The 14,392-nt window shown below is 39.0% G+C and overlaps 1 protein-coding gene and 1 non-coding gene across 2 annotated transcripts; one reads left to right on the top strand and one right to left on the bottom strand.

Moving 5' to 3' along the window:
- Positions 1-11,679: 11,679 nt before the first annotated feature.
- On the bottom strand, positions 11,680-12,699 carry LOC133308032 (uncharacterized). The gene is made up of 2 exons (XM_061508614.1): positions 12,526-12,699; positions 11,680-12,480 (listed from the first exon to the last, which is right to left on the bottom strand). The coding sequence occupies exons 1-2, from the start codon at positions 12,697-12,699 to the stop codon at positions 11,680-11,682; spliced, it is 975 nt and encodes a 324-aa protein (XP_061364598.1).
- LOC133308047 (small nucleolar RNA R71) lies at positions 12,587-12,693 on the top strand. Its single transcript, XR_009751122.1, has one exon. It is a non-coding gene; the product is annotated as a small nucleolar RNA R71 (small nucleolar RNA).
- Positions 12,700-14,392: the final 1,693 nt, after the last annotated feature.

The following is a 14,392-nucleotide window of genomic DNA, read 5'->3' as shown; positions in this document are numbered from 1 at the left end:
ATCTAGCAACTCTGAAGCATCCCAGACCATATAAACTACAATGGTTGAATGATTGTGGAGAAATCAAGGTGAACAGCAAGTGGTAGTCTCATTTTCAATTGGAAAGTATAAGGATGAGGTGTTATGAGATGTTGTGCCAATGCAAGCCAGACATATTCTCTTAGGGTGTCCATGGCAGTTTGATAGACATGTAATGCATGATGGGTACACCAATAGATACTCATTGGTTATGAATAACAAAACCATTACTCTTGCTCCTTTATTTCCAATGCAAGTGTATGAGGATCAAGTAAGGTTGAAAAAAGAGAGTGACCAGAAAAAAGAAAGAGAAAATCAAAGAGAAAACGATAGTGAAAAACAAGTTTTAGGTAGTGAGAAAAGGAGAATTTCTTTGTGAAAGTTGGTGAGATTAACAAAGCATTGGTCCTAAAAAAGCCTATGATTGTACTCTTGTATAAGAAAGCTTGCTTTAACACTAATGAAGTTGACTCTTCTTTGCCTAGTGCAATTGTTTCTATTTTGCAGGATTTTGAGCATGTGTTCCCTGAAGAAATACCCGATGGTTTACCACCAATAAGGGGGTATAGAGCATCAAATTGATTTCATACCAGGGGCAACAATTCCAAATAGGCCAGCATATATAACCAACCTTGAAGAAACAAAGGAGCTCCAAAGGCAATATAATGAGCTTATGCAAAAGGGGCATGTGCATGAGAGCATGAGTCTGTGTGTTGTTCCAGTATTGCTTGTGCCTAAGAAAGATGGATCTTGGAGGATGTGCGTTGACTGTCATGCCATCAACAATATCACTGTAAAGTATAGACATCCCATTCCTAGAATTGATGATATGCTAGATGAGTTGCATGGTGCATGTGTTTTTACTAAATTGATCTTAGGAGTGGATATCATCAAATTAGAATGAAAGAAGATGATGAGTGGAAAATTGCATTCAAAACAAAATATGGGTTGTATGAATGGTTGGTTATGCCATTTGGTTTAATTAATGCACCCAACACCTTTACGAGGTTTATGAATTATGTTTTGCGTGCATTCTTTGGAAATTTTGTGGTTATATATTTTGATGACATTCTGATTTATAGCAAAATCTTGAATGAGCATGTTGAGCATTTAAAACTTGTTTTGAATATTTTGAGGAAGGAGAAGTTGTTTAGCTAATCTAAAAAAATGTTCTTTTTGTACTAACAAGCTTGTGTTTCTTGGTTTTGCCTCAGGAATAGGTATTGGAGCTGTTCTAATGCAAGAAGGACGTCACATTGCCTTCTTTAGTGAAAAGTTAAGTGGAGCTGCTTTACATTACCCTACATATGACAAGGGGTTGTATACACTGGTCAGAGCTTTGGAAACATGGCAACACTATCTTTGGCCAAAGGAGTTTGTGATTCACACAGATTATGAATCCTTAAAACATTTGAGGGGCCAACACAAGCTGAACTAGAGACATGCCGAATGGATGGAATTCATTGAAACATTTCCTTATGTGATTAAGTACAAGAATGGTAAGAAAATGTTGTGGCTGATGCATTATCCCAAAGGTATGCTCTACTTTCCACTTTAACTGCAAGATTGCTTGGATTTGAGTACATTAAGGACTTGTATGCTGATGATCTTGACTTTGGTAATGTAGTCAAAGCATGTGAGAAAACTGCATTTGGAAAGTTGTTGCAACTTCGACAAGTGCACCGGTCATAAAAATAATAAAGTGTATTGAGTACGAGATCGTTCCTAAGAGGATTGGGTTTTCAAGCACTAGTTCGCTAACAACGATTTAGTTGGACAATCAAGAATTGGATTTGAGAGAATTGAATTTGAAACAAGCAATAACATGCAATTTAAAAATTCAGAATTAAAAAGATGATGATTGATTAAGAATTAAAAACAAGCGTAGTTAGGGTTTCAACTTCCCCCAATCTCCTTGTTATGTTATGAATTAAAGAGTCAAGAACCTTTTCTTAATATAATGCCAATCAATTCTATCTAAGTTAATTAGGGCTCAAATCCTTGTTACCCTAAATCTATGTGATCTTGAAAGAACTCTAGTTCCCCGATTATTACCCACGAAAACATGCATTAAGATCAAGAATTTAAAGATTGCACAATCACCCTATGCCTATTCCTAGATCACAAGGATCATGATAAATTTACCGAGACAGGGTTCATGCACCAACATCCCTATTGTAATACAATTCCCCTAAATCAGTCTATAAGGAGCAAACTCACAGAAAGAATTAAAGACAGATAAATTTATTCAATTATAAAAATAAAAGAATTCAGAGATAATTTAATTCATAAACATAAAGATTCAATTGGGTTCCATCTACCCCTAACTACATAAAATTTTAGCCTAGCATACTGAACTGAAAAACAATAGTAAATAAAAGAGAACCCCAAGCCTCCATTGGTGTGATGTTGACTTGGTTCCTCAGTGTTCCGTTCCTCAGTGTTCCAGCGCTCCGCAACAGGATTCCTCCTTCAAGTCTCTATGTAATTCCCTGGACTTGTGAATTGGTGTTTTGGTCTTGACCCTCAGCTCCTTATTTTTATCATTGTAGTTGTATCCTTCATTCAATCTCCCAATGAATCCGTATCAGATTTGTAGTTTATTCCATAGTTGTTTCCATTTTGCATTTAAAATCTTGTAGATTGGTGACAGATTATTGACTTTTAATCTTGTTATAATCTTTCTTCAATCTTCCAATGGATCTCTACGAATCAAGGTCGATATGTTTTCGCTTTAATCCCAGATATCGCGATCTGTATCCATTGGCAAATCTTAGTTGAATCTTGGGCTGATGGGTTCGTACATGGACGTTTTAGCGTGCTATTTGTGCGCTAAAACGTTCTCTTAGTGCATTCCTGTCTGCCTCTGGGCGTTTTGGCATGATGTTGAGCGCCAAAACGTCCTCTTCGAAGGGTGAATTGTTACTGCTAGAGCGTTTTGGAGCTCTGTTTGGCCGCCAAAACGCTATGGTTCAGGGAGTTATTGTTGTTTTCTTCATCTTGAGCGTTAAACGTTCTTCTTGGACGCCAAAACGTCCTCTTCTAGCTTGCACATGCTTGAAATCTTGCTTCTTTGAGGTTTGAACTCATGTTGTTGTATTCCTTTGGTTCCAAAGGGCCATAATAGATGTCAAAAATCCTTTGAATTAAGAAATATGACAAGTTGTTAGCAAGATATTCAATTATTGTGACTTTACGGTATAAATCCCTAATTTCCATGCAATTCATGATATATTTCAAGTGTAATTAAGCCTAAAACCAGGGTAAACCAAGGGTTTATCAACCATTCCCAGATTTGAATATTGTTGTCCTCAGCAATTAACTAGAATAAACTTACTGGAAAATTAATCAGGACATTCAATTGCATGGAGTTCATAGGCAGGATTTAATCAGAGACATGATCACAAAGCATTCAGACTTTAGAAGGATAAGACATCAAAACAACAAGATTCATAATTCATCAATTAAAATTTTAAATCAGGTTCCTTAAGATCAAGAACAAGGAAAATTCCTGAGACACTCCCTCACTAGGATTTCAATTCACTCACACTCAACTGTCTAGAGGGTTAGTGTTTCACTCTTGTTCCACTGTATCAACACTACCATAGGCTTGCTTATATTCTCGCTCTCTACAGTTCTGATAATAAATCAAGCAGATCAAGAGGTCTTAAGCAGGGTTGTAATGTGGCCTGGTTAAGGGAAAGGAAAGATTTTTGGAACTAAGTTCAAGAATTAAGTCCAGATTCTGAAGGAAGGAGTAAGTGTACTTTGTTCCGTACATTTGTACATTTTTGTTCTTCTTACCAGTTCTTTCTTTTTCGTTCTTTTGAACTTTTTCTATTTTGTCATTTTCTTTCCAAGAACATTTTATTTCTTGTTTTTCATTTCTTTTCCTTTCTTTCCTTTGAGCAATTTGCTTGTTCTTCTTTGTTCTAACCAACTTTTCTTCCTTGGGCTTTGCCCTTTTCTGCTTGTACTTCTCTTCGTTGAACACTTGTGTAACCACAACTTGTATCCACTCCTTACTTCAAATCTGAACTTTATCTTCTATTAAGGTGAGGATTTAATTGGGGAAGTGGCTTTTCACATTCAAGGGTTTTTCATGAATAAAAAGTCTAGGCTCAAGGGGGCTTACCTAAGGAATATCAATAAAGGTTAGCTATTTGGCCATCTAGTTAGAGAAAGAATATGCCTTTATCATCTCTACAAAATATATCACAAACCATTTCAATTAAGAAACAAAGCAAGTTCAGAGTATCTCAACAGTAGAATGCACACTCAATAAAATCTTCTGTATATGCTCAAAACCTCACGGCTATGGATGCACAATAATTGTCCTGTTCTTTTTCTCAAACAACTTCAATACCAACCATATATTCAATTAATCATGTCACTTATTGCACTGATGCTCATAAAAGATTGTATAAGTGTGTCATCATACTCTAAATCAATTACTAATTTAAATTTCCCGCCATTTTTCAATTAAAAACACTGAGAAACTTTAAAATTTTCAGAATTTTCACAAAACAGTGGCTTGGGGTTTTTCAAAAACAATTAAATTTCAATTATTTAGTTAAAACATTAAAACAACTAAATTAAAATAAAATCAAATTAAGCATTAAAGGGGATTTGAGATAGTTCCCTGTCTCAGCCGGTTATTCTGTGTATACTCATGAAATTCCTCCGGCTTGATCCATTGTGCTTAGATGGAACGCGCGTTCACCATTCCCAGATTTAAATGTTGTTGTCCTCAGCAACAAATTTAAATTTAAAAAGAAATCGCGTGAGAGCTAAGATCAACTAGTCGGTTATTCTGAAACAACATAAAATGTTCCAAAATAATCAATCATAAAAGAGAAAGTATGAAATCAGATCACAGGGTTAGCTCAGCAAAATGCTAATCTCAAATCATAAAATAACAGAAAATAAAAGGGGAGTATAGGGATGGGGTGGTAGCAGTGAGCTAATAAAGTCTCAGTCATCCATGTCATCATCCTCAGCATCTCGGAGAATGGCAGGGATCATCTCCGTGTCCTCGCCAGCCTCCTCATGATGTCCGTCATCAGCATCGGCATCCTCATCCGGCTCCTCCGCAGCATTTGAAGTCGTGGCTTGAGCTGTCGACGTGCTCCTCCTGGTTGCATCAAAATCAGCCTCCTCATCTGATCCCTCATATGGCTCGAGCTGGAAAGGGGGAGGTCCATCAGGTCGAGCTGGGTAATGGTATGTCACCATGTATGTTTGGTAGTCCTGCTCCCTCCGCTGCATATACCTGAGTCGTCGCCTGAGAAATCCCATCTGTGTCTCGAGATCGTCCAGTCGACTCTCAGTAGTTGGGACTGGTGGTCTCGCAGCTGGACAAGATGGTCCTGGTGTACGTCTCGGCCTGCCGCGAGTCTCCTGTGGCGGTGTTGTGTCCACTTCTCCCTCAACCGCTGATCCTCCTATTTAGGTAGAAATGTATTTTGCGTCGATAATGGGACGCAAGGGGATCGTGTCTCCTTCAGTGGGGATCTCTACCTATGCTGCTGCATATAGGCTCTGGATCAGAGAGGCATGACCAATGGCGGCTGTCTTGGATTTGTTATGGGCCATCTCATAGATGCTGTCAGCTAGGATACGAGGTAAGTCATCCTCTGTCCCTCCATGATAGTATAAATCAGCACAGCTCTTCTCACCACGATCTCTGTCTGGTTCAAGCTTGGCATGATGTTGCTATTGATGAAATGATGCCACACTTTGGCCACATTATTCAGTTGCTTTAACCATATCCTCTTTGGTTGGTTGTGGTCTTTAGTCAAGTCCCACTTTTCTCCGGGAAGTGTTATACCCTGGTGAACAGGCTTAGCCACTCCAAAAGGATCATTTCGTTCATATTCAATGGTTGCAAGTTTTGATTGAAACCTGCAAGTCCGCTGGGTGGTTCTGTCATGGTTAGCAATCTAAAGAATTTCTTGAATTGCAGTAGCATTGTATCTTACTGTTTTCCCTCTCACTTAGCTAACATATTCTCTGTTCGCCCCTTGCTAAACCGTGTAAGCATTGGCATAGAATTCTCTAACCAGTTCTTCCATAGCTTTTACCAGCAGTCTCCCAAATTTCCTCCATCCATTGGCCGCCATTATGTTGTAGAATTCCGGGTGCTGACCTTGCTTCAGATAAAATTCCCTTTCTCTAACAAAGGGTTTCTTCTTTATCTTCTCATTGAACCGGTTAGCATGAGCTTCGGACCAGAACCTGTGCTCATCATAGCCAACTTCAGTTGCTGGCCCTGAGCTAGATCCACCCCGGGTCACCTTGGTCCTCTTTGGATTTTTGCTTCTAGTAGACATAGCTGTAAAACAGAAAATTTCCAAGTCAATGACAGCGTATGAATCACAACTGGATCTTCCTATTAAGAGTTTCCATCTAAGTAATTCCATAGAAGAATTTTAAATGTTACTTTCATGCTGAACATGTAACACAGTATTTGCAACTAAACTCAAACAGCATATATCACTTAATCATTGTATGGCAATAGCTCTCATTTTAATCCACCTTTTATTGTTTTGAAAAGTTATGGGTATATAGCTCATGGTGTATACAGATGTTGATCGGTTACTCAATTCACCATTCAAATGCATGTTTTCATTTTATCAAGCATGTGGTGTGTGTTTCATTTTATTGCATAAAAAGCAAAATATGTAACCATGGAACAAAGACTCGGGCATTTCATTTTTTTAATAGCACAATTAAACATAGCAGTAGGTGCACAGTTGAATGATTAGTTCAACGAACATTGTTCCAAAACATTAGGACTTAAATGAATTATGATATTCAACTCTTATGTAACATTCAATCAAACAGTTGGTGTGCATGCTTGAAGAAGTGTGATGTGCTTACTAATTGGGCATGGAAGACTCATTCAAATCAGATAATTAATTGAATGCATATGATATAACTTTAATGAATTCTAGTTCGATCCATTCTCAATTAAAATGAGTAAGTCAACCATCCAAAATTGAAACCCTAAGGTCTAATTCAAGAATCGATTGTATAGAACAAAGAGTAATGGAACTATCATGTGAACATGTTCCAATCATCATTCATAAAAATTCAAAGTTACCTGGAATTCCTTGGGTATGAATGCAGGAAGAGATACTTTAGATTGGGAGAGGATGAGTGAGAGAGTGTAGAAGAGATGTGTGGGTAGAGAGAAGAAGGTGCAGAATGAGGGGGGGAAATAAAAAAGTTTTAAAAAAAACTGGGCCGCGTAAGGGCGTTTTAGCGTGCACCATGGCCGCTAAAACGCTCAGTGGCAGAGAGCATAACGCGTTTTAGCGCTCAGGAGCGCGCTAAAACGCGCTCTTCGATCCTTCTTTTGATTACTTCCAGGGCGTTTTAGCGCCCATGGCAGCGTTTAAACGATCAAGGGTAGTGGCAATTGTGCCTCTTTACTCTTAGGAGAAAGTTTTAGCGCGCATGTGGCCGCTAAAACGTGATATTCGAAACTCAGTTTGGTTTCTTCTTGAGCGTTTCGGTGCTCTGATGTGAGTTTAAACGCTCTCAGGCTGGAAGGTTTGTAGATTAATCTTAAAAAGAATTCATACCTTATCCTCTTGAGTCTTCTTTTCTTCTTCCTGTAACTTATCTACGACCGTTAGTCTCACTTATCTACCTATATTTTTTTGTTTTTCTTGAAATCAAAATAAGAAAAAATAAATAATGAAATTTAAAATCAAACACTACATCATGGGTTTGCCTACCCATTAGCTCTTGTTTAACGTCACGAGCCTAACGTACCTGGTTCAAGTTACCTCTACAAGGCAACGGTGGTTGTTCCCCTTTCTATTTCTCCTCCCATGTATAGTTTCAGCCATTGACCATTCACTGTGAAGCTCCTATCGAAATCCAGCGGACTGATCTCCACTGCTTCATATGATTTCATGTTCCTTACGATGAACGGTCCCACCATCGGGACTTAAGTTTCCCAGGGAAAAGACGGAGGCGAGAGTTGAAGAGTAATACCTGATTTCCTACCTTGAAGTCTCGAGGCAAGATCTTCTTGTTGTGCCACTTCTTTGTCTTCTCTTTGTACAGACTTGCACTCTCGTACGCAGAGAGTCTGAACTCGTCGAGCTCGTCCAGTTGAAGCAACCTCTTTTCAGCTGCGGTCTTGGAGTCGAAGTTTATGTACTTGATTGCCCACAATGCTTTGTGTTCCAATTCCACCGGTAAGTGGCAAGCTTTTCCGAACAGTAACTGGAAAGGAGACATTCCTATTGGTGTCTTGACTGCAGTCCGGTATGCCCATAATGCATCATCAAGCTTCTTGGACCAGTCTTTTCTGGAACTTCCCACCGTCTTCTCCAAGATACGCTTCAGCTCTCGGTTGGATATCTCCACTTGACCACTTGTTTGCGGATGATATGGTATTGCAATTTTGTGTTTCGCTCCACATTTAGCCAATACATATTCAACTTTCCTGTTGTCAAAGTGTGTTCTTCTGTCACTTATGATTGCTCGCGGTACTCCATATCGGACGAATATATTTCTTTTTAAAAACACGATGACCACCCGAGCATCATCAGTAGGAAGAGCGACAACTTCTACCCACTTGGAGACATAATCAACCGCAACAAGGATGTATTTGTTGCCATATGAGGGAGGAAAATGTCCCATGAAGTCTATTATTCCCCACACATCGAAGATTTCAACCTCCAATACGTTATTAAGGGGCATTTCATGTCTTCTAGATATATTCCCCGTTCTCTGACATCTATCACATGATTCCACATATTTCCTTGCATCTTTATAGAGTGTTGGCCAATAGAAGCCACTCATCAGTACCTTTGCGGCTGTTCTTTCTCCTACGAAGTGTCCACCGTAGCTTGAACCATGGCAGTGCCACAGGATGTCCTTCATCTCTTCTTTGGGAATGCACCGCCGTATTACTCCATCAGCACATCTGTAGAAGAGGAATGGCTCATCCCATAAATACTTCTTCAAGTCGTGCAAAAAAATTTTCCTTTGTTTCCATATTAAGTCTACTGGAATTTCCCCTGCTGCTTTAAAATTTGCGAAATCCGTAAACCATGGAGGTGTATTTGGGCTTTTCACTTCCTCCATTTTCAGGTCCGAGATGACATTGATGGCTAGAATTTGGTCATCGGGGAATTCTTCTCTGATCTTCAGCTCAGGTCTGTCTTGAAGATCTTTCTCTTGAATTCTGGAGAGGTGATCAGCAACCAAGTTCTCCACACCTTTCTTGTCTTTGATCTCTACTTCAAATTCTTGCAGGAGTAGCATCCATCTGAGCAGTCTTGGTTTTGTATCCTGCTTATTTAACAAATACTTTAAAGCAGCATGATCAGTATAAACAATTACTTTAGACCCCAGCAAATACGGTCTAAATTTATCGAATGCATAGACAACTGCTAGTAATTCTTTTTCAGTGGTTGCATAATTCATTTGTGCATCATTAAGAATTTTACTAGCATAATAAATCACATGCAACAGTTTATTCTTTCTTTGTCCTAAGACAGCTCCTATGGCATAATCACTAGTGTCACACATTAATTCAAAAGGTAATGTGAAATCAGGTGCAGTGATTATAGGTGCAGTGGTCAATCGATCTTTTAAAATATTAAATGTTAACAAACATTCATCTGTGAAGTTGAATTCCTCATCCTTGACCAACAGCTTGCACACTGGCTTTGCTATGTTGGAAAAGTCCTTGATAAAGCGCCTGTAAAAACCTGCATGACCGAGAAAACTTTGAATACCTTTAACATTAGAGGGAGGGGGAAGTTTCTCGATAACAGATAATTTCGCTCTATCAACTTCTATACCATCTTTGGACACTTTCTTCCCTAAAACTATGCCATCTTTTACCATGAAATGGCATTTTTCCCAATTTAAAACAAGATTACTCTCTTGACATCTTTCTAAAACACAAGATAAATTCTCTAAACAAGTGTCAAAAGAGGGGCCGAAAACAGAAAAATCATCCATAAAGATCTCAATAGATTTTTCAATCATATCAGAAAAGATGGAAAGCACGCACCTTTGAAAAGTTGCAGGAGCATTGCACAAGCCGAAGGGCATCCTCCGGTAAGCGAAGACTCCGTAGGGGCATGTAAATGATGTCTTTTCTTGATCTTCTGAAGCTACTGCTATTTGGTTGTAGCTTGAGTACCCATCCAGGAAGCAGTAGAAGGCACGACCAGCTAGTCTCTCCAACATCTGGTCCAAGAAAGGAATTGGGAAGCGGTCCTTCCGGGTGGCTGCATTAAGCCTTCTATAGTCAACGCACATCCTCCACCCGGTGACTGTCCTTGTGGGAATCAACTCGTTGTTCTCATTTCTTACCACGGTGACTCCACCTTTCTTGGGTACCGTTTCTACAGGACTTACCTATGCACTGTCGGATATAGGGTAAATCATCCCTGCATCTAACAGTTTAACTACCTCTTTCCTTACCACCTCTTTCATGGTTGGATTTAGTCTCCTTTGCGGCTGCCTCACAGGTTTAATATCATCCTCCATTATAATTTTATGAGTACAAAAGGAAGGGTTTATACGTTTTAGGTCGGAGAAGGACCATCCTATGGCAGCTTTGTGTTTCTTCAGCACCTTGAGAAGTTCTTCTTCTTCACCGGTTAACAGTTCATTATTGATGATGACTGGATATGTGTTGTTGTCACCAAGGAAAGCGTACTTCAAATTTGGAGGTAACTCCTTAAGCTCCACCTTCGGTGCTCCAAGAAGGATGTCATCTTTCTTTCTTTCTAGTTCTTCCACCACTGGTTCTTTATCAGCTATTTCAACTTCTTCGTTGATTTGTTCTAACTCGAGTAGGGAACTCTCCTCTTTCATAGTATCATCAATTGCTTCTTGTATTATGTCAATCATAAAACAGTTTCCTCCGTCTGATGGATGTTTCATTGATTCAAAGACATCGATGGTGACTGTTTCTTCGTTCATCCTCAGCATCAGTTTTCCTTGCTCCACATCGATCATTGCTCTTACGGTGGCTAAGAATGGCCTCCTGAGCAGTAGGGGAATCTCGACATCTTCTTCCATATTCAGAATTACAAAATCTATAGGGAAGATACATTTGTCAATTTTAACTAAAACATCTTCAATTACCCCATCTGGTTATCGGATCGATCTTTCTGCTAACTGGAGAGAAACTGTAGTCGGCTTTAGTTCTTTAATTCCAAGAGCTTTGCACATGGATAGCGGCATCAGATTTATACTCGCTCCCAGATCGCATAGTGCTTTTCCTACTTCAATATTTCCTATGGCTAGAGGGATATTGAAGCTGCCTAGATCTTTCAGCTTGGGAGGAAGTTTCTTCTGGATGATTGCGCTGCATTCCTCTGTCAGGGCCACTATTTCGCACTCCTTCAGCTTGCACTTCTTTGATAGAAGGTATTTCATGAATTTCGCATAATTCGGCATGCTTTCCAGGGCTTCTGCAAACGGAATGTTTACTTGCAGCTTCTTGAAGATATCCAGAAATTTGGTGTATTGTTGTTTCTGGATTTCTTGCTTCAACCGCTGTGGGTATGGAACTCGTGCATAGGGAGATGGATCTGCCGGTTTTGGTTGCCAGTCTAGAGCTTTCTTTTTCTCCCATTTGAACAGCTTCTTCTCTGGAATGCTCTTTTCCGCTTCTTATGCATCTTCTTCTTTCTCCTTTTCAGCTACAGGTTCTGCTTCTTTCTTCTTATCCACTGTTGGCTTTTCAACAGGTTGGATCACGATCCCACTTCTAGTAACAATTGAATTACATTGAGCATTTGGGTTTGTATTTGTGTTACTTGGGAAGGTGCCATGGGTTCTTTCAGCAAATTGTCTTGACAGCTGACCAATTTGAGTCTCCAAGTTCCGGATCGAAGCTTCTTGATTCCGGAATGATGCTCGTGTTTCATCTCTAAAGGCATCTACATTTTGAATGTAGTCTGATGTGGTCTTGGACAGCTGTGCAAAAGCCTTTTCCCATTTTGAAGTGGTGCCTTGAGGTGGAGGTTGTTGTTGTAATGGCATAGGAGGATTCGGCTGATGGGTTGATTTGTAACTAAACCCAGGGTGTTGGTTAGGATTTTTCCACCCTTGATTACCATATTGGTTTCTTCCTGGATCATTTTGGTTCTTTTGATCGTACCAGATTCCATTGGCCTCTGCTGGTGGCTTTTCAGTTGTTCTCATGTAGTCACAATCTTCAGTCGCATGAGCTTCTGCATAAATACCACATTTAATTTGAGAATTACTAACAGAAGAAACTTGAGAAAGATTAAATTGTTTAGTAAGAGCATCTAATTGTTCTTGTTGTTTCTTGTGCATCTGCAACATTTGTTCATTTTGGGCTAAGATTGCATCATAGCCGTCGAGCTTCATAATTCCTGCTCTCCTTTGTGCAACTGGGACATTGTCAAATTCTTGAGAAGATAAGGATTCCAACAATTCTAGCACTTCCTGTGGAGTTTTTGTTTTCAAGGAGCCTCATGCAGCAGCATTTACCAGTGTTCTTATGTTGGACGTCATCCCTTGGAAAAAGATTTTTGCTTTCTCCCATGCTTCAATTCCATGTTGAGGACACTTCCTGAGTAATCCCTTAAATCGCTCCCAAGCCTCATACAGAGATTCGCTTTCTTTTTGTTCAAAAGAGGTGATTTTCGATTTGAGTCTTGCCATCTTTGAAGCTGAGAAAAATTTGGCCAAGAATTTTCTTGCTAAGTTATCCCAACTGGTTATGCTTCCTTCAGGTTGAGACTGCAGCCAAGCTCTTGCATCATGCTTCAATGAGCATGGAAATAGTCTGAGCAAGATAGCGTCATGAGAAACTCCATTCACTTTTAATGTATCACAGTAAAGTAGGAAATCATCAAGATGACTATAAGGGTTCTCTGTGCTTCCTCCAGCGAACTGTTCTTTTTGAATCAGTTGCAACAACGCCGACTTTAGTTCGAAGTTGTTAGTTTCTATGGTCGGTCTAACAATGCTCGCCGTCTGTTGAACTCGGGCTGGAGTAATATAATCCCCCAAGGTCCTTGGAACAATTGATTATTTTATGCCATCGGTTCCTCCTTAGGTTCCGTTGAACTTGAGGTTTCTTTTGCTTCTTTCGTTTTCTTTGCTTTTGCGGCCTTCCTCAGTTTCCTTTCGGTTTTTTCTATCTCAGGATCAAACTGCAAGATTCGCGGGTTAAAAGTACCTCGCATAAACTAAGATTGAAAAGATGTGCAGAAAAAATAGAAATTGTAAACAGAAAATAGAAAAATAAAATAAAAAAAGAATGCAGAAAATTAAAATATGCAGAAAATTGATGCAGAAATTTTAATGCAGAAAATGTTTTTGAAGAATGTTTAAAGTGCAGAAAAAAGGTCCAATCTAAAAGGTAATTAGTACTTCTAATGTTGAAGAATTTGATCCCCGGCAACGGCACTAAAAACTTGTTGCGACTTCGATAAGTGCACCGGTCGCAAAAACAATAAAGTGTACTGAGTATGAGATCGTTCCCACGAGGATTGAGTTTTCAAGCACTAGTTCGCTAACAACGATTTAGTTGGACAATCAAGAATTGGATTTGAGAGAATTGAATTTCAAACAAGCAATAACATGCAAATTAAAGATTCAGAATTAAAAAGACAATTGAAAAAGATGATGATTGATTAAGAATTAAAAACAAGCGTAGTTAGGGTTTCAACTTCCCCCAATCTCCTCGTTATGTTATGAATTAAAGAGTCAAGAACCTTTTCTTAATATAATGCCAATCAATTCTATCTAAGTTAATTAGGGCTCAATTCCTAGTTACCCTAAATCCATGTAATCTTGAAAGAACTCTAGTTCCTCAATTATTCCCCAAGAAAACATGCATTAAGATCAAGAATTTAAAGATTGCACAATTACCCTATGCCTATTCCTAGATCACAAGGATTATGATAAATTTACCAAGTCAGGGTTCATGCACCAACATCCCTATTGTCATCAATTCCCCTAAATCAGTCTATAAGGAGCAAACTCATAGAAAGCATTAAAGACAGATAAATTTATTCAATTATAAAAAGAAAAGAATTCAGAGACAATTTAACTCATAAACATAAAGATTCAATTGGGTTCCATCTACCGCTAACTACATAAAAGTTTAGCCTAGCATACTGAATTGAAAAACAATAGTAAATAAAAGAGAACCCCAAGCCTCCATTGGTGTGATGTTGACTTGGTTCCTCAGTGTTCCAGTGCTCCGCAACAGGATTCCTCCTTCAGGTCTCTATGTAATTCCCTGGACTTGTGAATTGGTGTTTTGGTCTTGACCCTCAGCTCCTTATTTATAATCATTGGAGTTGTATCCTTCATTCAATCTCCCAATGAATCCGTATCATATTTG

The sequence above is a fragment of the Gastrolobium bilobum genome, unplaced genomic scaffold (assembly GCF_033153095.1).
Source record: "Gastrolobium bilobum isolate Gb01-03AN ecotype WA unplaced genomic scaffold, APGP_CSIRO_Gbil_v1 utg2779, whole genome shotgun sequence".
NCBI classification, from domain to species: domain Eukaryota; kingdom Viridiplantae; phylum Streptophyta; class Magnoliopsida; order Fabales; family Fabaceae; genus Gastrolobium; species Gastrolobium bilobum.
This window is presented reverse-complemented; position numbering and strand designations above follow the sequence as displayed.